The 26007-nt window shown below is 48.4% G+C and overlaps 1 protein-coding gene across 1 annotated transcript in view; it reads left to right on the forward strand.

Annotated features, from left to right (window-relative positions):
• The first annotated feature begins 6987 nt into the window (after nucleotides 1–6987).
• Nucleotides 6988–26007, forward strand: part of sbm (L-type amino acid transporter sobremesa) — a 109134-nt gene continuing 90114 nt past the window's right edge. Inside the window, exon 1 of the mRNA XM_084589787.1 lies at nucleotides 6988–7119. Coding sequence (XP_084445913.1) covers nucleotides 7092–7119 — 28 coding nt within the window. The 5' untranslated portion in view covers nucleotides 6988–7091. The remainder of the gene's footprint in view (nucleotides 7120–26007) is intronic.

The raw sequence follows: 26007 nt of genomic DNA on the forward strand, positions 1-26007 counted from the left end.
TAAAACACATCTACAGGAATAGATGGAATTCCGATCAAGCTGATTAATGAACTTGGTCCAAAAAGCAAGGAAACGTTGTTAAAAGCTCTGGAAACAGTCATAACGAATAAGCAAATTTCGGTCAGCTGGCGGCATAGTAAAATGAATTTGATTTATAAAGGGAAAGGAGAAAGGATGCACATAAAATCCTACAGGCCGATTACCATAACATCTGTTATGAACAGGTTGGCCATGCAGGCGGTGAAATTAAAGTTGCAAGCATGGGTAGAAAGTAACAAGATACTCGGAGAACTTCAGAACGGCTTTAGAAATGGTAGGCGCTTAGATGATAGCCTGTTCGTGCTTACCCAATGCATCGAAATATCTAGAGTGGAAAACAGACCTTTGTAGTTGGCCTTCCTGGACATAAACGGGGCGTACGACAACGTAAGCAGGGCACTCCTGTGGAACATATTAAAAGAAGAAGGTATCGGTTATGAAATAATCGAGTTCCTACAGGAAATATACCGGGATAACAAAGTAGAAATCACGTGGGAAGGGATAAGAAGTACGGAAGATGTCAAAGTATCCAAAGGATTAAGACAAGGCTGTCCTCTATCACAGCTGCTGTTCATGTTTTATATAATAAACCTGGAACGGAGGATACAAGACAGTAACCTAGGTTTTATCCTGTCATATAGATTAGATGGAAAGGCGATAGAGCAGCGCCTCCCCGGTTTGATGTATGCAGACGATATTGTGCTGCTAGCTGAGAGTCTGGAAGAATTGCAAACTCTAGTTAAGTTTTGCGGAGACGAAGGGGACGCTGGCTTCAGTTTTAGCGCAGTTAAGTCGGGTCTTATGATTTTCAACGGCTCAACTGATCAGGGTCTTAAAATACAAGGCCATGAAATACCCAGAGTAGCAGAATATAAATGTCTGGGGGTATGGGTAAACGAAGGATTGGCATACATTGCAAAGCATGAGCAATCACTTAAGGCCAAAGGGCGAAGGAATGCCGGGATAATGAAGCATAGGGCATTGTGGAGATACAACAGGTATGAGGTTTTGAGGTGTATTTGGAAAGGAATTATAGTACCCGGACTTACTTTCGGAAATGCGTTTTTGTGCCTAAAATCAGAGGTACAGTCGACATTAGAAATAAATCAAAGATCCGTTGGACAATTAGCACTAGGTGCCCACTGCAAAACCACAAATGAGGCGGTACAGGGAGATGTGGGCTGGGCATCTTTCGAAGTACGGGAAGCTCAGAGTAAAATATTATATGAGGAACGCCTGAGGAAATTGGACAGTAACAGATGGGCAGCTAAAGTATTTAAATACCTGTACTTAAAAAGCGTTGACTCACAATAGAGGGAAAGAACTAGAAAACTAACTAGTAAGTATGCTAGTCACAAGGGGGGAGAAATAAAGAGCATTAGGCAACAGGTGAAAAACACAGAAGACAAAAATTGGATATATTCGATGGAAAAGAAACAGACTGTGGAATTATACCGAAAGTGGAAAATGCAGATCAGGAAGGAAGATTTCTTTGATAACTCAAGAGGTAGTGCCCTACTTTTTGAAGCTAGATCAGGGTGCCTTAGAACACGCAGCTACAAAAAGAAATTTAACAATGGAGATGACGCATGTGCTGTATGTGGTAACTCCAGTGAAACAATTGACCATACTATACTCGAATGTAATGGTATCCATCCGGAAGTTGATGCAGGCGCAGTCACAGTTCCTGAAGCTCTGAGGTTTAGAGATACCAGTGGCCGGGTGAATAAACCGGCGGTGGAAACTAGCAAAACCGACTGGAAGATTGGTGGCTTAAAAGCAGGGGAGTGACATAATGTTAGTAATGTAGAAACAAAAATTTAATAAATAGAATGATGGTTTAGTTAACCAATCTAAATCAATAATTAAGATGTAGGTAGAAAAATGAGCATGATAGCTACCGCTACAACCCCGTTTCAAAGGGGACGCTCCTATATTCCATCCATCCATCCCATTCACGCAGCCGATACAATGCGTCAGCGTTATCATGCGAGCTCCCTTTCCGGTGCTGCACCACTGCATTGTACCTCTGTAGCGCTAGCGCCCAGCTTGTTAGCTTAGCTCTCGGCGGAGCGTGAGAAACGAAAGGCGATTGTGGTCCGAAACAACGTTAACCGGGGCGCCGAAGAGCCAGATGTCAAACTTATTTAATCCCTAAATTACCCCAAATGCCTCCCTCTCGATCGTAGACCATCGGGTTTGCGTCGGAGAAAACTTGTGACTAGCAAACGCGATTGGCACTTCCGCGCCGTTTTCATCCCGCTGAGATAAGCAAACCCCTGTGGCGAACGCTGAGGCGTCGGTGTAAAGCCAAAATGGCTTGCTCGGGTCCGGCGTCCCAAGAAAAGCGGCCTGACAAAGTGCATCTTTGAGGCACTGAACCGCCCGTTCGGCTTCCGCAGGCCACGAAATTTTGTTCAGCCCCTTTTTTCTCGTGAGCTCTGTCAAAGGCCTCGCCATCTCAGCATAGTGGCGCACATACTCCCGATAGTAGCCGCACAATCCCGGGACACTCCGCAGCTCTCTTTTAGTCGTTGGAGCTTCCAGCCCTTTGATTGCGGCCAATTTGTCGGGGTCCGGCACGTGCCGCCCTGATATGATAATGTGTCCCAGGTACCGTACAGATCCCTGCGCATCCTGACACTTTTCCATCTTTACCTTGAGGTTGGCCTGCCTTAGGGCGTCAAAAACCTGGCGTAGGTGTTGGAGGTTCTCCTCTAGCGTTCCGCTGAACACGGCAATGTTATCGAGGTACGCGCACACGTACTCTGAATGTGGGCGCAAAAGGTTGTCCATTGCCCTCTGAAACGTTCGCACTGCGTTCTTCAGCCCGAAGGGCATCACTTTGCACGCGAACTGTCCTCAGTGGCACACGAAAGCTGTCAAGAGCTGGGCGGAGGGGGCCAACGGCACTTGCCAGTATCCCCTTTGTAGGTCGAGCAACGTGATAAATCGCGCCCTGCCTACCTGCATTATCAGTTCTTGGGGGGAGGGGGGGGGGGGGGGGCTCATCAAGTATGCATTCGCCACCGTACCCGCTTCCAACCTGCGAAGGTCCACGCATAACCGCGTGCTCCCATCTCGTTTGGATACGCGGCCGACGGGATGTGCCTGCGGGCTTTCTCACGGGAAGATTAAGTCAAGGCTCAGCAGTTCATCTACCTGTTTGCCCACTTCCCCTCTTAAGCTCGCTGGCACCCGGTACGCATGCGATGCTTTTGGCGTGGAGCCCTCTTCCAGGATGCTGTTATGTTGCTTTACTTCGGCCACTTCGGGCTTGTTGCCAAACAAGTCTTTATATTGTCCGAATAACCTCATAATCTGGTCTTGCTCTTTGCCCTGCAGGTGGACGGTCATGTGCGCGGTGAATAGCTCGGGATCGGTTAGGCGAACTGGTAGCCGAGGTGTGCATTCTACATCCCCGAAAGAACCGTCCTCCTCGAACATCGCGCTCAACGCCATTGCCCTACTCTAGTAGGCCCGGAGTTTACTGGTGTTATGACCGCGCATGGTCCGCACTTGCGCGCACTATTGTTCGCCTGTGGGCATGGATATGTGCTGTGGATATGTGCTGTTGATGCAAGGGCTCTAAGTGAGCCTGTTTCCATGAATCTTTTTGTGGGAGACTGCTTTGCTTTGTCGAGACCCTGCAAAGGCCAAATTGGCCCTGTAAAGGGAACGTCAAGAAAAATACAAAGAAACGTCGACCTGTGAGAAATAGCCGGATGTGCTTTTGTTCATTTGTTCACCCTTCCCGTCGAGAAGCGCTATTGTCAAGTGAGGAATGCCTATTATCCAAAGGAGACTACAGAGTGACACGTCCGCTGACGTACAGGACAAGAAAGAAGCATGACGAATACGGCCATTAGAGGAATTCCCGGGAATGCAGGAAAGATTTGCAATTGTCGGAAAGGGACAATGCTGGGAGCAGTATGTGGCGCACGTGCACTTGGGTTTCTGAGAAGGAAATCCACTTGCCGGAACCACCATATCGGATCTTTGCTGAAGAATAGAAATGTACCTCCTCGCCGTTCCCAAGCTCTTCCCGCCAACAAGTGACCACGCGCAACGAAACAATACCGGACCAGTCAGTGCATCAGACCATCAGTGCAGTGATGTGTTCGATTGGATGCCGATATCTGAGGGGCGTGCCCTGGAACTGATTGGTCAGCATCTTCAGAGAGGGGCTGGAAATAGGGGGTTTTAAGGACGTTGCAGAGCACGAAATGACGCTCTGAGCCCTGGGTAAACGGCTCATCCAGACGCTTCTCGCTATGAACTCTTAACGCTTGCCATTTTGCTGATATACCCTTCTTTTTCATGTAAATAAGTTTTCTCAAAGTGCCATTAAACATGCTTGTATATATTTTACCAACTTCGAAGATTCAATCCTTCTTCAACCCGGAGTCTCTGCACGCTACCAAGTGAAGGCCGGGTCGACTTAGCCCCAGCGTCACGACACTGGTATGAACTAGCTTTCGGCTACCTTCGGACGTTTCGACAAAATATGAGCGGTCCCTGTACCGGCCTGTGACCGTTCCCGGCTCCTTCCATTTTGGGAGAATTTTTCCCGTGCGTTGGTCATCGAACACCAGCACCGCTTCTCCCACCACGAAGCTTTTATTGGAAGTCCACTTATTCAATTGACGGGCATACGCGTTCTGTTGTTTCTCGCTAATCAACTCAGCTGTCTCTGCCGCTTGCCTTAAATGCGTTTGCAATTGCTTCAAGTACTCCGAGGGGAATGTCGCTAGGGTTGGGGGCACGAGGTCGCTAGTGCTGGGGGCCTATCGGTTGTCGACCGTAAAGCAGATGGAAGGGAGCCACCTCCGTACTGTCTTTGGGCACTTCCCTGTAGGTCCACAAAGGAAAAGGGACATACCTGTCTCAATTTGTACCACCTTTCTGTATCACATGACACAGCATGTTCTTAAAAGTTCTGTTGAACCGTTCAACTGCTCCATTGCTCTCCGGGTGGCCTGGTGTTGAAAACCTCGGCGAACAGCCTAGTCTTGTTAGAAAAACTTTGGTTATCTCGGCGGTGAAGTTTGTGCCGCAGTCAGACGCGACTATTTCCGGCACACCGGTCCGGCTGAACACCGTCAGGAGGGCGTCGCAGGTAGCTTTTGTGCTAAGTGAGCGTAGGCATACCAGCTCATGCCAGCTAGTGCACAGATCGATGATGCACAACACATACCTCTGACCCCTCCTCGACGGAAGCTCAAGCGGCCCGATTACGTCGACGTTCACCTGTTAAAACGGAGCTGGGCCTCACAATGGTTGAATGGGCCCGTTGTCCGCCCTGCGTATACAGTCTGATCTCATCTGGCAATCCCGGCAACTATTGCAGTGACATCTTACATCCTCCTCAATCCCTGGCCAAAATAAACTATATTTTATTCTGGCCTTAGTCTTACGAAGTCCTAAGTAACCTCCCCTACTCGATTCGTGGGCCATCTGTAGGACCTCCTTCCGCTTAGGTTTAGGGAGAACAAGTTGCGATACTGGTTGTCCCATCCCCCTGTCCGCGTGGTAAAGGAACCCGTCTACCACTGACATACCTCCCTTGCCTTTCGGCGGTTCGGCGGCGTATGTAATCTTCACCCCCTTGCAGACGGACCTTTCCGTTCATACATGCGGCCCATACAGCAATCCTCCCCCCATCGCTACTCTGGAGATTGTGCCCATCATTCATGCCATCGTGTCCTTTTCTGAACTTCCTTGCACTTCTTCGTACGCCGTTTGCACTGACTCCATGGCGGCTATTCACTTGCTGCAGCGGCGGCTAATTCCTTCTGACCTAGAAATAGAACTACACCACGCCTTACGTTCCTTGGCTCCATCGTCAGTCGCTATACGGTGGGTCCCTGGCCATGCAGGGATCCCATGAAATGGGCTCACTCATCACATAGCTCGCGATATTCACATCCGGGTGCTTGTGATCTCGTAGTCAAGCCCCCAGACGTGGGACGATGCGTTGGCCAATAAACTCACAATTAAGGAGCACTACCGCAAACTAAAAACGTCATATAGGCATGTACCCTGCCCCCATCCACATCTCAACATTGCTCAAGCACATATACTTCGTAGGATTCAAACAGACACCCTTATTACACCTTCCTGACAATTACATTTCCGTCTTCGTTCTGACCTTTCCTGTTCCAACTGTCCTGCGCTGTATGCCAATCTAGAACACTGCCTCTTCTCCTGCCCAGTTGCACAGTCTAGTCACTACATCCCTTCATTTCACCCCCATCCTGGAGTGCCTGGCTGTCGTCGGCACAGATGGAAGATCAGCTTGCCTTGGTTAACCAGGCGTAGGATATGTTGAGTGCTTAATATGAGCTCTTAAATAAATTGTTTATCTCTCTCTTTCTCTCTACCTGTGCGTTCCTCCTCGCATTCGCGCGTCATTAGACACATGGAAAGCGGAGCGTTACATCGAGTTGATGCGCTTAGAGCGACGAGGCGCGCCGACGAATAAATGAGGCGGGCTGAGCGAAAAGGTTTCACTTGGTGCGGGGAGAAGAGGTCTGTGCTCCACTGTCGAAACGTCGTGCTCGCCGTGCAAATCTCCAATTTGCCCGATGACATGTTGACGGTGAACTGACTACGAGAGGCCTAGGTGATGCGGCAAAAGCGCCAGCAAGAAGCAAAGATGCAGCGACGAAAGGCAGAGGCGAAACACCACAGTCGTGACGATGACAAAGAATTGAGACAGCGCAGCATTAATGCTTTCACATATAGTCCATCGTTCAAGGAGTAAACCATTGAGAAGGACACCAGCTATCTGAGACGCTGGCAGTGTGCACAGCGGCTGGATCATAGAGCAGCTGGGTTTCTGATGCTCAGTGGGATACGTAAGTTGGCCGGCGATGCACAGATGGCGCCACGGAGTACCGGCGCTGCTACTCCGCTGGGAACGTCGTCTGCTCCCGCGGCGGCAAAGCGGAGCCGACCGGCACGGCAGGCGCACGCAGCACTCCGCTGGGACCCGAGGACGCGGGCGACAACCGGCTACCGCTGCTCCTGCTGGCCGGATAACGCTGAATATGTCTGCCGAATACGACTATGCGCCAGGTGAGCGGCCACGTGGGCCCTTCTCCCTCTCGACATAATGGTTGCGCTCATCTCTTTAGTCTGCATATCGCAAATAATTTTCTGAAACGTTTGTTTGATGCCAGAGTGCTTCGTTGCCACGTGAAAGGCCCTGCCTTTTTTTTTTTTTTTTTTTTCACACCACGCCGAAAAGCGCGCTTGAAATGTCATCTCAATGGCAACTTTGTTCCGTAACAGCGGCGACGGTCGTGCGCAGTTCGTTGCTTCGAAACGCTCACGACCTGAGCCCAACTGAGCTCCTGAAACACGCTAGTCCGTTCATCTATCGTGCACAATGTGGCCGGACGAGAGCATTGACGTGCTGCTAAAGAAGCGGAGAGGGGGCGAAGCACTTGACTGAAGCTACTAAGGTTAAGCCGCCGTCCAAGATATGAACGTGTTTAACGATAGAATTTAAAGCATCGCCGATGATGCTAGAGCTTTCCCGGTCGCGTGGCGCTTCATGGCAGTCACCGATAAAAGAATGTTCGTCTTCACTTTTTCAACTTTCACTCTCAAGCAACCAAGACGTGTACAGGTGCGGACGTAAGTAAACAGAGTGTGTTTTTACCTTCAAATTAAAAACACGCCTTCAGCACTGGACATAAGAAAACAATATTTGTCCAAGTGAAAGGGCACCTGTTCGCGCATACTACGACTGGAAGTTTCAATCATGCAATGCGTGAAGAATTTTAGAAGGAAATAGCTCCTTTTAGTTTTGTCCGCACCGGTACACAGCGAAACCCTAACTTCCCCACGACACAAGTACCTACGTACAAATGGGATACTTCCAATTTCAGCTCCCATCGCGCGCTACACACCCACACAAAAAATGCCTCGGGAACTAATTCCTCCAACACTTAAGCCGTACGCAAGTAACGCGTAGTTATTTGTTACTTAATATGCTGTTGTGGAAATAAATGCCCTTTTGTGACCGTCAGAACATGCTACAACGTGCTTGTCTTTCATGCTCCTGCAGGATATTTTTCAACCAGATGGATCAACGCAGAACGGAAGAAAGTTACAAAATTTTCCTGCATGTCTTTGCCCATCCAGTTAGAACAGTGACACCAAGAGCAATGGGTTCTTTGCGAAATGGCCACGGTTTTCGTCCAGATGCCGATTTTTACCTCAAATCCATGCCACCAAATATAATTTTCCCCTAACACTCTTTTTGCCCAAGTCCCGTGACAGACTCCTGGTCAATGACGGAGAAAGCTGGTGCACTGAACTAGGGGGCCTCTACAGGTGGATTGCATCAGAGCGCTGCCGCATGTAAAGACTTGTTTCGAAGCGCCCAGTCGTCGTCAGGCTCATTAACGTAACACTTGAGACTGCGCACACGAATGGATCTCGGAATGTCCGCAAAAACGTACTATAATCTCAGAAGCGCCACATGTGTGCCGCCTAACGATGAAGCGATCCACTCCTTGCAGCGTCCGCACTTTTTTCCTCGGCGCTTGTTTTTACGAGGCGCCGCTTGAATATTCATGGCGCTCAAGCGGGATCACCGCGTTGGAAGCGGAGTGCGTTCGAGGAGAATTCGCAGATGCGAAATCCGCTGTCCGGATAGGCTCCTCCTGCACGAAGCCAAGTCGGTGGCACGAATGTGGTCACAAACACATACACTCGCTCAAAGACTCACGTGTAGGCAAATATGCGTACTTTCAGCGTTCGGAATGCACAATTCCCCGTGTATCGTGTACCACTGTTAGGTGGCCCCTTCCTTGGTTATGGAATGCAACCGTCAACTCTTCAATAGTTTCAATTTTTTATGTGTGCGCGCTTCTTAAGTTTTATATACTGGGTGCTTCTGAAATACTTTCAAAAATCTATGAAGATAGTTTGGCTGAAAAAGGAAAAAAAAAAAACAGTGCAATGCTGTGTCCTTGCTATATCATGCGCTGCTGTTCTTGCTATGAAAAAGAATGCATCCTTCTGAGGACACACCGGTAACAAGAAGCTCGGGTGGGCAAAGTTCATTGGAAGGGCACACATCACTGCTTGGCACTACTTGAAGTTCCAGGGCATGCGAAAAACACATGCTCACTATTCAAGAAGATCGCTGTCTAATTTTTAGTTAAGAAAGACACACTTTCCGGTGCTTAAGGGACACGCAGGTGTTCAGGAAGGTCGCCTATGACCAAATAGATTGCTATGAAGGCGCAGGGATGTCCCCGTCTGCATTGAGCTGCCACGGGCGCGCATTTTTCACTCCCCAAGTCGAGCAAGGCAGAAACGTTGAACAAGTCGCGTGACTGCTGGCGAACGATCGATGCCACTTAATGCTTTTCGGCGTTCTTGGCGGTTTAGCGAACGATAGTAGAGGGTCGCTCTTTTTCCGTCCGTCTCTCGATTATTCTGCTGCCGTGCCCTTGAGGCCGCGCGTGGGCAGGACGCAGTAAAAGCCGATCGTCGCATCCTGCCGCCGAGCGCAGCTTACAGGGAGAACGAGTCGTCCCTCAGCTTATGTGCGAAGGACGCGTGCTGCATTGCTTGACTCAGACCCCAGGCTGAGAACGCCGCACGAGGCATCTGTCCTCTGTCGAGCAGCAAATTGGACGCCTGCAGCCACGACGGGCATTTATGACACCGCAGTTGGTGGCCGTCGACCTCCTGTGGCATCCGACGACGGAAGGCTTGTATGCCGCCGCTGGGGTTCTTTTCAGAGCTCGGCACAAAGGCCGCCTCAAACCAGTGTCTCACATGAACGCGCATTTGCTGCTCGTGAAGATTAGGCTAGAAAAGATGAATTGCGTAATGGCAACTAATTTTCGATTAAACGTAAGAAAAATAAAATACTTTGTTCTAAGCTTACTGCAGATTCAGGTCAGCGCTACATAAAGTTCGGTCAGCGTGCCCAATGAGCAACCTTTATAGGATTTTCGAATGCGTGAGTCCATGCGAGATCCGTCATCAGCTCAAAGAGCAGCCGAGAACCATGAAGCATTCTTAGAAAGATTTATGGAAACTTCCTAATAGTTCAGCTTCTAAGCAAATAAGGAGTAAGCTGTATCGACACTCTTCTCTACGGAGTTTGGAAAGGGATTTGGGGAAGACAAAGTTGCGATATCATCGGCCCTTTATTATTGCAGTGCCTTACCATGTAGGGCCAACGTATCGTTCCAGCTCAGCCTGTCTCAGCTCATGCTCACCGTCGTGTTTTGCGGGATGGAGGTGGCTTAGGGAATTTATTGCGGCGTTTTAGAATTATAGAAGAAAAATTCTCCAGTCTCGGCACATTTTTAAGCTCTCATATAATCCATGAAAATTACTTGGGTGGAAGGGATGCCGTTTTCGCAGTAAATGACCTGCTCTAATCAATGAGGTATAAAGCGGCGTTTTGTGTAAACTATATCTAGACAGCAAAATTACTTGTCAACATAGGTGGGCAACCTCATGAGATCGACCTGAACCTCACTCAGTGAGTGAGGTTGGAGGCAGTTCGAAAGTTTACTAGTAAGGCAGAAAAACGGACCTCAACCTCACGCGTGAGGTCATTCAGGTCAAAATTTTGACCTGAATAACGTCGATTGAGGTCGAAATTGTAAGGCCCAGGCTTTTCGCAGTTCCGGTGATTTATTCCGATGAGCACCCCGCCTGACGCGGACTTCGAAAGTACCACCGTGGTAGGCATGCAGTGATGCTTTGTGTTCGGCTATCACCCGTATACGGACGACCGGATGTCGCAGCCCGCTCCCAGCTTTCGGCGCTTTATATACCGCAGTGGCTGTTTAGCACGATCCTACAGGAGGACGTTTACCTCAGGTCTTCTTGGAAGGAGTGTTTCTCCACGACTGCATGCGCAGTTGCTTGCCGCCGGCTCAAACACCCAGAAGCGCGCAAATCGCATAACTCGGCGATCCGCGCTACATAGCTCTGTCCGAAGCCGCAAACAAGCGTGTTCAATTCAAGCGCTCCTTAGCTACAGTGAACAATAGTTCAACGTTTTTCATTTTCCTATTTATTCAATGTCATTTTTATTGATTTTATTACTGTAATTTTTGTCAATTGTTAAAGTTACGATTTTAGTATCAACCACTAATCACCCACCACACTTTCCATTCGTAGCTAATCATTTTTATTAGATGGACAGACCAATGGGTCTAAAATTTCCGAGGTCGAATTGCGAAGTAATATATTCAAATATCGTTTTCTTTTTTGAATCAAGACATGTGAAATGAGACGATTGCATAATCTGTGGAATACAGTACTGAGCTGATGTTTCAAGCCTTCTATAATATCACGCTTAATGGTTGGCGCAGTTGCCCTTTTTGTTTTCTGTATACGACATTTCTTTTTATGTTCGGCAACATTATTTTGCTTTTCTCGTATGGTTTAAGTTACACTCGGCAACTTCCCAGCATAGAACACACCGCACCCTTCGTTCTTGAAATTTCTTTGGCTGGTTTAGGGAGGCCCCCAGTTGATTTCCCTCTCTCCGTGTAGCGGCACAACCATTCGCCCCCCCCCCCCCCCCCCCCCTCTCCTTTTTTTTTTTTTCGTAGCGAAAAATGCAAATCGTGGTGTATTCCAGAGCGAAACTGGCATACGTGCGCCAATGCCTTTGGGTTGCTTTAGCCACAGTTCGGGAGCGCGCCGCTTCAGCAGAACCTGGGGACGGACTGCGAAGGGCGAAACGCGTCAACAACAGAGGGGAGCGCGGACCCATCATATCGCGTGTTCATCTCCTTTATGTTGTCCCAGTATTTTTTGTTTTATGTACACGTGCTGAAACTATACAACCCTAATGACGTAAACGGCTTCGCACAATGCAGGCACGGCTAAGCAACCTTTAAGGCACCGGCGTGCGATTCGTTAGGTCAGTTTTGAAGAAAAACAAATGAATGCCCCAAGGAAGCTCGTCTCAGTCTAGTTGACAAAATAGTACCCAAAATTCTGTTAGCACGCGCGGGTATATAGGCTCTCTCTCTCTCTCTCTCTATTTTTTCTCTGTCTCTTTCTCTCTCTCTCTCTTTGTGCCCCGGTAGAGACTCGAACAAACATTTTTCTGAGGCGAAATTTGACGGGGGAGCCGGTGTTCATGATGGGCAAAGCAGCTCACGAGTAACACTTTGGCCCTGCTGTTCTGACGCTCTTTTGCGAAAAAAAAAAAAAAAAAAGCATGGTGTTGGAAGACGAGGGAGTGGTTTGACCTTGAGCGGCTTGCATCTATACAGCATCAACAGAGTCCTTCCTCGAAATTTCCTGCAAGTACTCTTGTTTTCCTCCTGACTTAACGTCTTCCGTAGGTGGATAATGTTCAACTAATAAATAAAAAAACCTGCAAATTAAAAATTCTGTTTCATTCTCAACTTTAAAAGCCCGCTCAATTTTTGTCACCGTCGTCATCTCGAGGGTGAGCAGCATGTGTCATTGCAGTGCAGTAAAAAGAACACGCTCATTTGATTGCTAGCACTTTAAGTGCGCAGAATATTGGGCTCTCTTTTCGTATCGCTTCATGAGCCCATGTGTTGTAGTGTGGGATTCGTGGGGACCCTAGAATGACGCCAACCACAGGGGTAGAGCGACTCAAGAAAAGAAAAAGAAAAGAGGTCATTGCTCATTTTTTTTTTTTTTTTTGCTCAGCGCCCGACCTTAACCTTAACCTCAAAATTTGAGTTAGTTGTTGAGCTTGAGTGAGGTCGCCAGTGGCCGCTGGAAAAGTAAGGGGAGGTCGCCTGATGAGCTCAACCTCAATTGCTGAAGTCGAGGTTGAGCGAGGTCGCGAAATAATTTTGAGGTTGAGATGAGGTCGCGGTTTGAAGGTCATATGTCCACCTGTGCTTATCAACTCCGATCGTCCAGAACGAGAATCTAATCGTACTCTCCTCGACAGGAAGTAACACACTGTTGAACACAGTATCACGATCATTGAAGAAATTAGCAGCAATTTTGAAAGGAAAAAAAAAAGAGAAGAGAATGTCTAGGCATAAAAAAAAATGTAAAAACGTCGGCAGTGCTCTCGGAGCAATCGTTTAGTTTTTGGCTCTTTCTGCTGCCCAAGCGAATGTTTTTTATGTTTTTGTAAATGTAATTTGGTTTAAATATATATCGTACAACCATGGAGGCAGCACACGGGGCATACCTACATTCGACAGCCCCACTCACGAAACGGTGCGCTGCTTGAGCTACCAATTATGCTCCAATAAGAATTGTTCAGCGCCACTTTCACGCAGTGCATGAAGCGGGGCGGAACCTTGTTTTCCCATGTGGCACGAGGAACATGATTTACAATAAAGATGAAGAATTCAATTGTTTTGCAAAATATTAGTGCTGATCCATTAGCAGTATTGAAACACAAACAGTGATACATGAACTGTGGGCACTCGTCAAGTCACTTTGCTCAATCTCGTCAGTTGTCGTTGAAGCCTTTGTCTTGGCTATTTCGTCGACCTGTCCATTCTCGGCACATTAAGTTTGATCGGTTGTAGGATAAATTGCAAAAGTTTCCGATAATTTGATCACGCATATCAGGAGCGTCTGTAAGCTGTATTCATGCTGCATGTACCCGCAATCCGCATATCTTAGCAGTAAAATCTTTGATGAACCTGTGGCTCATCAAATCATCGTAATACTCCTAAAAATATTACCCGGCATCACTTACAGGTTATATGTTTTCTCACAGTCTCGCCAGAGAAGGCCATAGACAAAGAACTCATTCCCTTCTGTTCCCAGTGCGAATAAGCTCAACTTAGAAAGCGCTGTGGCTTGTAGAGGCAACTAACGTTCGTAGTGGTTGCAAAGTGCAGCCCAAGAACAACAATTGCTACGAAAGTTGTCTCACTTGCAGAAACGACTGGACGCAATGCATCGCCCAGCTGGAGCTGAACAATCAGTAAACAATGGCACAAAATAAATTTCTACTACGGCGTACTAAAATCGAAGATAGTTACACAATCGTAAAAAAAAATATATATATATATAAATACCAGCCCACACTTTCACTAAGACAAGGCTTCGCCCCGCTTTCGCTTTGCTTGGAATACGCTCAAATATGCGCTTTCGGTTCTTAATCAACGTTGTCACTTTTGTGCGGAGGGCCAGCGTAGGCGACCGAGCAAACCGTGCGAATACCCAAAACGACAGCACTGCATGCTGCGCTAGCGCCCTCAGACACTCGGCGGTAGTCGCGTGCCCTAAATGACAGCATATAGCCGCCGCCCCGCTGTAGATCAAGAGTCGTAGCAAAAGACTCGCTATTCTGTGTGGGGCCCGCGACGAATGCTGTTACTTTTTGCAAATGCAGTGTGAATGGCCTCGCTCGTCATACCGATGACACGCGCTCATCTGCGAAAAGGTCGGCTCTCGTAATCATGTACCCTGCCTCACTCGACACCGTGAAGAGGATAGAAGGCACTTTTCCTATTTGAAATGTGCTTGCAAACTCGCACAAATAGACCTCACGTAGCGTGGGCGCAGAATAAAACTTCCCGCTTCACACTCGGTACCAGCGCGAATCACACTAAATTCCGAGCTGTTTGCACACCGACCAGAGCGGCGAAAGCACCTTCGCGAACGTTGCGTCCCTCAGTATCTGCCTTTTGCCAGTTCTTTCGACGCCGAAATACCTGCTCCACGAGTGCTGCGTTCAACTGTGGCTCGACGTTCATGCGTGGAGAGCGTACACAATCAACGCTTACACAGCTGAGCATTTCACCCACGTCCGCGCTCCCGCTTGCAGGATAATCATGAAAAAAAAAAAAAAAAGATAGACAAAAAATGCGTTGTTCCAATTCCTTCACCGAACGGTGGGGCACATTAGAGAGCCCTTCTTTCCAACTCTCATTCTGAAATGATCGTCAAAACGTCATTTCGCCCTATCCGTTTTATGCCTCATTTTGCGCTTCGTCTGTCTCCGCTAAATCGCGTGATAACGGCGGTGAGCGACCCTCGTTAGCATCATCGCTCGCTTCTGCTGCCTTCACAAGCGCCTGTCGTTTTACAATAGGTCGGAATGCACCCGTTTTGCATAACAGTAAGATACGTTGAACTCATCCGCTGAAGCCTCCGGCCCACAACCCGTGACGCCAGCTGCCATACCGCAAAAGCTCCCGCTTAGGTCTCGTTCTTGTTTCTTTTTGTGTGCTTTTGTGGGTCAGACGATATTTTTCTGTCGAGCGTAGCGAGCAGCATCGACATAGAACTCCGTCAGTATCCCGTTTCAAAGCCAAGCTCTTGATAGAGCGCCTGAGGCTGTTTCATCGGCGATATTAGGCAACGAAGCTTTAAAGACACGAAAATGAAAAGCAGCACACACTGTCATGCTAGAGTATACGCTCGGCAGTGTCAATCTCGACCGTAGTGTGGTGTATGGTCACGAGAACTGCAGTGAAATCGTGTTTCAACTGCAAACTCATGACAGAGATTGTTGGGTTACATCACTTCATCTGCAATAATCAGCAAACATTATCGTCGTAGGCACGCGTGTGAGAATGAAGACGAAGATGCACAAACATGGCGCCATGTTCGTGTTTACTTTCTTGAGGAAGAAAACAATTACTCCCTTGAATTCCTAATGACACTCATACCTTTAGGTGTGTAAATGAGATATTCCAAATGGGTGGAGTATACAAAGCCTTCATAGAGGCGTGCATTGGAGGACGCGTCATTTACTCTCATCTGGGCTTATTTTCCCTAACGGTGCAGCTTTACTGACACGAATGTCTGGTTTAACGACGTTCCAGCCGAAGTAACGCTAACGTCCGTGTCTAAAAGATGTCAAGGATCATCATCTACATTATCTTTTCTCTTTGCCGTAAAAAATGTGACGAGGAGAACATAGAGAACTCGCAGGTCTTAATCACCTTTTGGCTATTTCACTGCATTTGTTCTCATGACGCATTCCGCGCGGCACCTGACACTTAGAGGGCGGTTCTGCTTGTCGAGCTGCCAGTCCAACCAATGGGTTTCTTAACCTATTAGTCCTCATTCGCGTAGTTATCGTACGCCAGTCCTCGCTGCGGAAGGTTGGGAGCAGGTCAGCTCGGTCGTGAAAAGACCTGGCTGAGTTCCACGAGCGCTTTTCGCGGCCTGCTGTGCGCAGCAGACGGCGAAGCGGCTGCACGTAGCAAGGTCCTGATAAATTACCTAACGCGAGCACGTCCTAGCGGCGAGCGTGCTAGTTGCCGCCGCAGGGCTCCGCTTATAGTAACGCGACTTCGGAGCAGCTCAGTCAGACACTCGGGACAACTATGACAGATTTGACGCCTTTGCACCGTGCGCTTTGCGTAGCATTGTGTCGTTTCCAAGAATCATTCGCTTTCTGAAGCAGCGCTTCCCTTTGTTCGAAAGCGCGTCCATGAATGTGGTGTGCACAGGGCTTAAAGTTAGGGGAGTCTCGGGATGTCTGAAGCCCCCCACAAGTACTTAAGAGGGGTCCGAGACCGAGAGGGGTCCGAGAATGTATAACACGAAGCGTGCTGCGATTTTTATTTTTGTCAGTGGTTTTCAGATCATTCCTTCTCTATTGTTTTTTCGCAATTTTGCGGTGAGTTTTAATAATAACCATTAACATAATTTCTAAAACCGAAGGCAAAGAAAAATTATTTCTCCCGTTGGAAAAAAATGATGTGCAAAGCAGGCCACCAGTCGCCTTCTTTCTCGCTCCCTCTTTATTTTCCTTTGCACCTGTGCTAAGCACCCCCCTCCGATTGAGACAGACTTTAAGCACTAGGCGTGCATGTATCTCACCATAGAATGCGACCGCTCAACACATATGGTCCAGAAGCTTCGTTTCTCTCAGCAAGCCACATATCATCTCGCAGGTATGTTAAATATTTGGCGTGCCAGCGCAAAACGTGCGCTTTTCAGTGTAGCGGATTTACAGTTGCGTTGTTCTTGTGGTAGGAAAAAGCTTCCAAGAGTTGGCTTTATAGGAGCTGTATACTGGAAGCTGTGGTTATGAAATTTCTCAGCAACGTTTTAAATAGATCTCACTTGTATGACAGCTCAAAACTTGACATGGCTTTTAGTACTGTTTGTTTTTTCTCACTCATATACCTTTTCCTTCGAATCAAGGGAATCCACAAACTTTGTATGAGTTAAAACGGCCATGTTGCACAGCCACTACTAGGAATTTCTAGCTTAAGCAAAAATGAATTGATTATATTTATGTTTTTGCCGCTATAACATTTCACGCATGCTTTCTAATAATAAAATACAAACCGACTTCGCTCAAAGTACTAGCCTTGATCGTGTAAAAGGCATTGAATGGAATCTTTAGAAATGTTTGCACCCTTTATAGTTGCATATAGAAAGGCACCTAAACATTCAAGGATATGCGCTTAGAGAAACGTGCGAATAAACCACTGAAATCTTGATCCTACCTTCTCGCTTAATGTCACCGCAAAATTAAAAAAAAAAAAAAATGAAACAAAAAAAAACATCGGCCAAGAAAGTGCTTTGAAGTCGCGAATACCAACGTGGAGTATATTTTTAAAACCTAAAGAAATGCCATGTGAATCATGAATGGGCATTTCAGCCCCGAGGCCTCAGCCTCTGGGAGTGATGTGCTGCCGTCGACGTAGCAGCAGTTAAGCTTGCTGTTTAACTCGGATACGCGGGCTCAACCAACTGCGAAGTGTGGGCCATGTCGCACCGCGCTGAGGGCCTCTCCTGCGGTAGTGTCAGTCTTTCAAAATGCACGAGAAGGCGATCACTTGGGTACTTGACGCGGCCTGTCCGAGGGAACTTTGAATCCTGGCCGACTCTTCCGCCGCAGAAAGCAAGGAGAGCGTGCCCGGTGCGTGCAGGAAAGCAGCCCGGCTGCAGACTGGAGGAAAGTATGCACGGATTATGGTGATGGCGCTAAACGAATGATCGACACGGAAGCGTGGCTTGGAAACCTGTTAGTTGTGCACTCTGGCCGTGCAAGTGCGTAACGCTCTTTACCCGGCTCGCCTACCAAGCTCCTTGGATGATACCAATTGGCGAGATAGGGAGCGCGCCTTATGCAATCGCCTCTGTCGCCCAGCAAGAGAGCTCGAGTTCCTTGCCTTCCGGCGAAGGAGGGCCGGAAGCGGCGTTCCTTTCGGACGGCTAGCTATTCTCCACGTTGAAGCCGTTAAACACCTGTCCCTCGCCTCGGCGGCATACAGCGATGGAGAGGTTTGTCTACAAACATAGCATTTCCTGTTGTTTGTTCTTAAAGAAATGCCTGCTCGTCGTGATAGAATGCTTTGCTAGCTGGCAGACGCTCTGACTTCACCGGGTTGGCTGCAGTTCCCTTCGCACAACTTCTCTGAAAAGCTGGAGCCGCGGGGAAGCTCCGTTACAGCAGGGCCACGACGCATGAGCCGCACCTTAACCTTCGCCCAGGGGATGCGAGGTTCCTTCCGATGCCCGGTCCGACGCCAAGTTGTGTTAGCGAAAGCGGCTTGGGCCGAGCTGTGTTAGCACATTTTTACCTTTATTTTGCGGCGTATGTCGTTAATATTCTGTATAGTCCCGTTGTTCGCACTATTTTCCATACGTCCGCATCAAACGCAAGACTGTGTGTGAACGAGAAATTGTGTGCCTGAAAGCAATGCAACTGACTGAACTAAGCAACGCGAAAGAAATACCATGTAGGCAGCCGCGCTCCAGCTCGTTTCGCGAGTTCGCCACTTGAGGCTTCGTCACCGAAACAGATGGTGCCGCAGGTCGGCTTTGTATACTCGTTTACGACACAGCTGCCCACGAGCCGAGCGCCATGCAGGATGTTTGCGCATATTGTTCAGTGCGCCGTTGACAACACACGTGAGCCCGCACAAGGACGGCAGCCTCCAACAGTGCCGTCGGGAATAGAGGGTCCATTGGCAGCTGTGCGCCCGGAAAAATCGTTGCTGCGCAGCACGCGTGGCACTCTTGGCCACCTTCACTCACCGGAACGCTTCCCGGGACCTGCAGTCGCAATCGCTGCATGTGTTTCCCACTGTTTAACGGAAACGCTCTCGCGCAACGTTTGCAACCAGATGGACTTTCGATTTGCCGCAAACGCGTTCGACGCAACTAAGAACTTGCCGTCCTTGTGAGCATCGAATGAGTTTACGCCTCCCGGATAACTTACACGCATGCACGGCTTGCATCCATGGCGTCTTTCCCTGCTTTCCAAAGGCACGAAAAAGCACTTTTGGTGTGACCACTGTTTATTTAAGCACCGCGGACATGCTAGTGGATAGTGCTCGACGAAGGCAGGCCGGAACGCGGCTCACGTCTCTCCCGGATGCAGCGGCGCGGTAAGAAATCGCCACGACATCCGGACCGACTTCCTGCCACCGCCGACGAAAAATGAACCGCGCTTTGTCCCACGAGTCGCCTGCCAGCTGAGAATAGTATCAGATCCTGATGACCCGCGAACCTCGTCATTAATTGGGTTCTCAGATTATGCAGGGGTAAAAATCGATACCGCCACTCCGCCACAAATGAAAGCTTAAAATGAGCTGCCGATTTTGTACGGGAAAGCTAACCAGTGGAACGTCGCGTCATTCGAAGACATCGGGCCTGACAAAAACGACGTCGCCGAGCTAAAAATGTCTCGTGTACCGCCTATGACGATCGGCTCTTTGCCACACACATTGCGTTGTCGTATGCACTCACGTCTGAGGCAGCGGGTACTGTGGACCAGATCAGGCCTCCGTTACTTGCTTGTAGACTGGCTCCATCGAAGGGGGCTCACTAGTGATAGTGAAAAACGAAACGAAGAGAGAGAGAAGAGACTGGCGGCCTGTTGTACGCATCATTTTGTATACCACCATCATCATCATCAGCCGGACTATATCCACTGCATGGCGAAGGCCTCTCCCACACTTCTCCAATTAACCCGGTCCTATGCTAGCTGCATGCTCGACCCCTGCAAACTTCATAACCTCATCCGTCCACCTAATTTTCGTCCGCCCCCTGCTATGCTTTCCTTCCCTCGGAATCCAATTTGTTACCCTTAGCGACCATCGCTTATCCTCTTTTTGCACCACATGTTCTGCTCGTGCCCATTTTTTCTTCTTCATCTCGACTAGGATGTCATTACCCGACTCTTACCCACTCTGCATGCCTCCTATCACTTAACGTTGCAGCTAGCATTTCTCGTTCCGTAGCTCTCTGCGCTGTTTTCACCTCTGTGTTGTCCTCAAAAGGTAGCGTTTTATAAAAAAAAAGGGAGAAATTATTTTTGAAGGTGATTTTCTGCTCAGTTTATGACAGGGGCCTCGTAGAAGCGACACCCACGCTCTGCAAGCGTACCCGACAGTATAAGTGACATAAAGCAGCTCGCAGTGAAAAGAAGCAACAGTCCTTTTAATGCATGTAATATTATTTGCGCAACTGTACTATGGCATAATGCTGAAGACATTGAGGACACAAGTAGCGTTAATGACCTGAGGGGTCGATGCGACGGAGACCGTAAGAAAAAAATGTATATTTTTTTTCAAATAAATGTGTTTTATTACACTTTATAAACAAAAGCACGTGGTTGTCTAAATATTTTCAACAGAAGGTTAACGAAGCGAAGACAGATATTAAACACCCGTTACCAAAAGTATTGCAAGAGCAACAGGCTAAAAGTACAGCTCCCGAATCTTTTAATATCATGCGAGGGCTGACAATTCTCTGTCAGCGCTGCGCATCGGAAAATCGTGTACGCAATAAGCACCAGTTGGATATTTGCGTAGTGCTGTCGACTTTTTATTTTTCTTCGGGTATAGAAGAAATGTTGATGATTCTTACAAAAATGGCAATGAAATATTAGAAATCATATAAAGAAGAAATGTTCCGACCACCACTAACAAAAAAAAAAAATAGCTGCCTATTTTGGATTCGTGCAGTCCCTGCATCGAGGGGTCTCATGTCTCTTGTCAGTACTAAAGGGGGGGGGGGGGGGGGGATCCTATTTTGAACTCAGAGTTGCTTCGCCTAAGCGCCTGTGCAGAGAGCGGTTGTGTACATCTGAACCGAGCCCGGATTGCTAAGCTTCTTCTCTTGTTTTCGTTTTTGCATCGCAGCCACTGTGTCTAAACGCCATGCGTATCCGAAAGAACGTTTTGCTACCATTTCTGCTTTGGGCACATATGCTTAGGCGGCTTTAGCCCCGCGACTACACTGTACACCTTGAGCCAAGAGAGCAGGCACGCCGAGTGAAAGTGAGCGTCGCTCAGACATGAACCTTTTTACAATAATCTTCTGCGCATGCGTCAACCCTCCTCGTTCACCATGTTTGACGACTATTCCAGGCGAAACTGAGGGAGGAGTTCGCTCATCAAGCGACAGGACGCGGTCATGTTCACCAGCTTCCCTTTGTCACGGATTAAGTAGACAAATTTCAGGAGAAATATGTGTCGGGGTGTGTCCACAGATGGCTGACGCTTCTCATGCGCAGGCATGGCGAGACTAGCCCTGCACAATCTGCTGCTTGGAAAATAAGCCCTTGGACTTTCTGTACAAAATATCCGAGGGAACCTCGGTAACCCGGCCCGTCATACACACTTCGTCGAGCGGCTGCAAGAGGGGTGCGCTACTGGGAAGAGGTCCGTTGGTACTTGGACAGCTGTCCTGAAAGTAACGGGACAAGTCATGGTGTTGCGCGCGTATAAGTGCGATTGAGAAACCGGTTTCGGAGGATGGTGGGCGAACCTTGAGCTTCTCTAAGCGACGAGTTCAGTTGGCTTTAAAAATTGAAGCGATTTGACGTGCCTAAGCTTGTAACCTTGCTTCATAAGTAATTTGAGAAAACAATGGAGCGAACGTTGGAACAGCTCTGCGTGAACAAGTTTTTAAATAAAGTGGAGAAATCGCCTGCAGAGACGTTCGATGTGATCAAGACAGCATACAGCAATGATTAAATAGGCTGACTGTAACTGTTCAAATGACAGAGATCATTTACGGACGAACGTATATATACGTGCAGTCCAGCAGTCCGAGTGCCCGTTGACGATGACTATGGACGCTAATGTTGATTGTGTGCGTGATTTATTTAGGGCTGTCGACATTTAGGTGTTCGTATGATTGCACAAGAGCCACATCCTGCTGACACTTAGACGCCTATTAGTTTTCACTGAAGCGTGTACAGCTGTCACATGACAATTGGGTTCGTCGTCACTGGGTCCCTTGCTCCTCTTGACGAATCTACGCACTGTAGCCCTGGTTGGGGAAAATCGAGAAAATAGCGCCACGGTGGAAGCGGCGGAGCAGCTCCAAATGCCCGTAACCACGTTCGGCTACTGGATGTCCTTGAAGTGCCTACTGTGAAAATATGTGCTGTGGTGGCTGAAGTGCGAAAGTTGGATATCACAAAATGTGACTGAGGATGCAAAAAAAAATTTTGACGAGACATCTAACTAGGCTTTCACATTCGCATTCTTAGAGGGTTCTAAGCATTTCCTGTAATTCTTTAATCCTGGGCTGAAGTTAGCTTGGACTCCTCGGTGTATGACAGCCCGAAGACTATCTCAGGAACCTTCCTCTATGTTGTCTGAGATAAATTTCATTCCGTCTTCAGACTTGGTGTACAGCGAAAGACTCGCGACGGTAACCACGAGGAAGCGTACTGTTTCTTCCTCCAGGTTTACTTCTGGTCTGTCTTTCGGGGCGCGCGGGAGTAACATATGGTGCATCTAAGCGTGCGACGTCGCACTGAAAACGAACCGGAGGGCGCTGCGCGCGAAACTTGTTCGGGGAGGAACCGCCGGGACGGCGAAGGGCATTACGAACGTCGCCGTGTCGCGGCGGCGGGCGGCCGCGTGACGCCGCGGACCCGATCTCGTCTGTCAACAGCCCACGTGGCGAGCGCCCCAAAGCCCCTCTCACTGCGAGTGCGTATCGTCGCATGGCAGCGGCTCGCTTTTGCGCAATGCTTTCTTCAGAGCTGGGTATCTGCCAGAAGAACAAACAAACTGAGCCCAGAAGCGCGTGCTCGCATCGTGCGCGCTAGGCTTTACTGAGCAGCTGGGGTGGGCGCCCGCGACCATAGTGACTTTTCATGATACTTGCCTTCTGCTCGCAGTCACTGGCTGCATTCGTTACTGAACGACGGGTCTGACAGCGAGATTGAAGTCTCTGTACGACTACGTGCAAGCAAAGAAATCCACCCAAACTGACTTATACTAAATGAAGACCAATAATTTGCAAGAAATGACGACCAGGTAAAAGCGTGTATTTTATTTGGAGCATTGCATAATTAACTGCGGTGTTTCGAGGGACTTGATAAGCGGCATCCAGACGGTGTGGTTCCAGTCGACAAGTTGGCTGTTTCAACAATCACAGCAAGTAAAGCATATAATGCTCCCACGATGCATCAGTATATATTTTAAGAAGATATTTCTCCTAGGTGGTCGTTGATATACATAGTTTGAAGAGATGAAAACCACGATACTGGGTGAGTGATATGCCATGCTTTACAGTGGCAGCAATCACACGGTCAGCATTTCTGGAGACTGCTAGGCCGAAGTCAGGTCTGCCGGAGAGATATTGTGCATGTTATCTCCTGATGTCGGCAGCGTCACATGACCGGGAATACTTTATCGCTCTACTCAGTAAACGTGTACGCCGTCTATGCGCGCGGACAAGACCGTATTAGCTGCAAGGAGTGATTTAGGACACGGTAAGGGAAGCTACAGGTCATTTTCATCCAGCACGCGGCTTTAATACGTGAGTACGATTACCTCATCCGTGTTTTCTTTTGTGCCTCATTGACGCTGGACTGTCATTGTTATGGGAGGGGAGCAACACTATATGTGCCAAGAGACATAAGCAGTTGCTGCGGTAAGCGCCAGAGACAAAAGTGCGCATGAGGCTGCTTCAAGGTGCATGCTGCTAAGGATGGCCGCGCCGCTGCTCTCCGCGCACCGGCTGCGATCGGAAAACGACGCGTCGATATCGCCAGTTCACATCTTCCGTTCTGACGCCTCCACCTTGCGGTGTTCTCCGTTTGTGCTCGCAGCGGGTTGCTTGGACAATAAACGTGGGTTCCTAGGGCGCTCGTAGGAGGAGCAATGAGCGGAACTGCGTCAGATGAGCAGTGCGTCCAGCTGCCGCGTCGTGTCGTAATTTATTCTAACATCTCTCGTTTCCTCTCGTGCTGCGCGAAGCAGCGGTACCTGGCTTTGGTCGCTTAATCAGTGGGTGGTGGTTTCGGTAATTACCTTCACCACTAATCGCCCTCAGCATAGTCTCGCGTGCGCCGCGTTCAGGTCTTTAAAGAAGGAACAACGCGATAAAGACGCGCTTCCGGTGGGCCGGGCGCCCCGAGGGAAAGGGAAAAGATGTGAGCCGGCGAGGGTGGGACAGGAAAGTGGACTGCGTTTAGGGAAGGCCTTAAAAGCGGAGCATGCTTAGACCAGTGTCATAAGCGGCACTCGAATCCGCGGAGCCACAAAAAAAAAGAAAAAAAAAAGGGAAACCTACAATAAAAAAAAAAAAAAACTCAAGGAAAGGTCAGATTGTCTTCTACGCAATGGAAAGCAACCTGTTTCAAGCGTTCGACTTTGTTGCGGTTTCGTTGGAAACACTGCAGAAAAATTTTACCGAGAATGTTTCGATCAGTGTATACGCCACTTTTATGTGCATCGAAACTGGAAACTATGAGCAGAGACCGCAAGGACGATTGGGTGTCGGCGAAAGTGCTGCACCGAAAAGTAATATACTGCTGAACAGGCAGACAATAAAACATTTTAGTGTAAAGTGGCGTCTATTTCATTTTCCACACCGAAGGCCATTATACGGCACAGGAACGCACGTCTCTGCGACGAAAATTTTAAGGGGCCGCGGTAAATGCTTCATCTAAGGTTTTCAAAACACTGGCGCAATCTGACAAATGCTAAACGCTCATCAGGCTATGCTAAAATAAGGGTAGTTCTTATCGTAGAGCGACTGTAGAAAGCGTAAAAGAAAATAAAATGTGACGATCACCTCTGAAAGAAAAATTCCGAGAGCACTGTGAAATCTACACTTCAGAAATGCGAAAGTCATCTACTAAACGCATCGTAATTGTGATTGCTAATGCCATAATTGTCATTATGACTAATTGCAGCGTAATTGCCATCGCTGCTATCATCCTCACGGTGGACAAGGAGAATTACGATGTGCGATCGCGGGAGTTAGTTAAAGCGCTCGGCTGCGGATGCAAGGGATGGAGGTTCGATTCGCAGCAGGATTTTTATTTTTCTGATAGCGTGATTATGACGTCGTGGCCGAATGAATGCCTTTCACTTTAAAATATCACTGCACATTTACGCGCTGAAACGACGTTGTTCTTGCTCATGCTTGAACCATTCGCTGTGTATTGTCATTTACGGCCGTTTTACGGTGTAACAATGTTGCAGTGTGGACGGGAAAACAAGAAGAAGCACAGTAGGGTGCTTCAAACTAGCAATTTCTTTTCAGCGCGTTGTATGTCGTGCACACGTGACGACTGCGTTGTACAGCAAGAATGTTTATTCTGCGTAATCTATGGCAGTTCTAGATGATGGCAGCTCTTTCCTCGCTGCAAAGAAATACCAACCTCTTTCAGATATTGGTGATCACGAGGCCCACTAGGAGAAAAGATGTAAACAATACGCAAAGCATAAGCATATGATATCCCAAGAGACTTGGGTCGCCACGTTTAAAAATAGCAAACTGTTGGGCTAGTTGCTTGTCTGGCTGCTATTAAGTGATTCCCCCTGCAGCGGTAGAGCAGCGGTTAGGGCACTCGGCTACTATGCCGAAGCATGCGGGATCGAATCCCGGCCACGGCGACCGCTTTTCGATGGAGGCGAAAAGCAAGGCGCCGTGTGCTGTGCGATTGTCAGCGCACATTGAAGTACCCAAGGTGGTCGAAATTTGCGGAGCCCTTCACTCTCATAGCCTGAGTAGCCTAACTAAACTAAACTGAAGTGATTCCATTAAGCGTGAAATTAGAGG

The sequence above is a fragment of the Amblyomma maculatum genome, chromosome 1, assembly GCF_055883805.1.
Source record: "Amblyomma maculatum isolate TAMU_Amacu chromosome 1, ASM5588380v1, whole genome shotgun sequence".
NCBI classification, from domain to species: Eukaryota; Metazoa; Arthropoda; class Arachnida; order Ixodida; family Ixodidae; genus Amblyomma; species Amblyomma maculatum.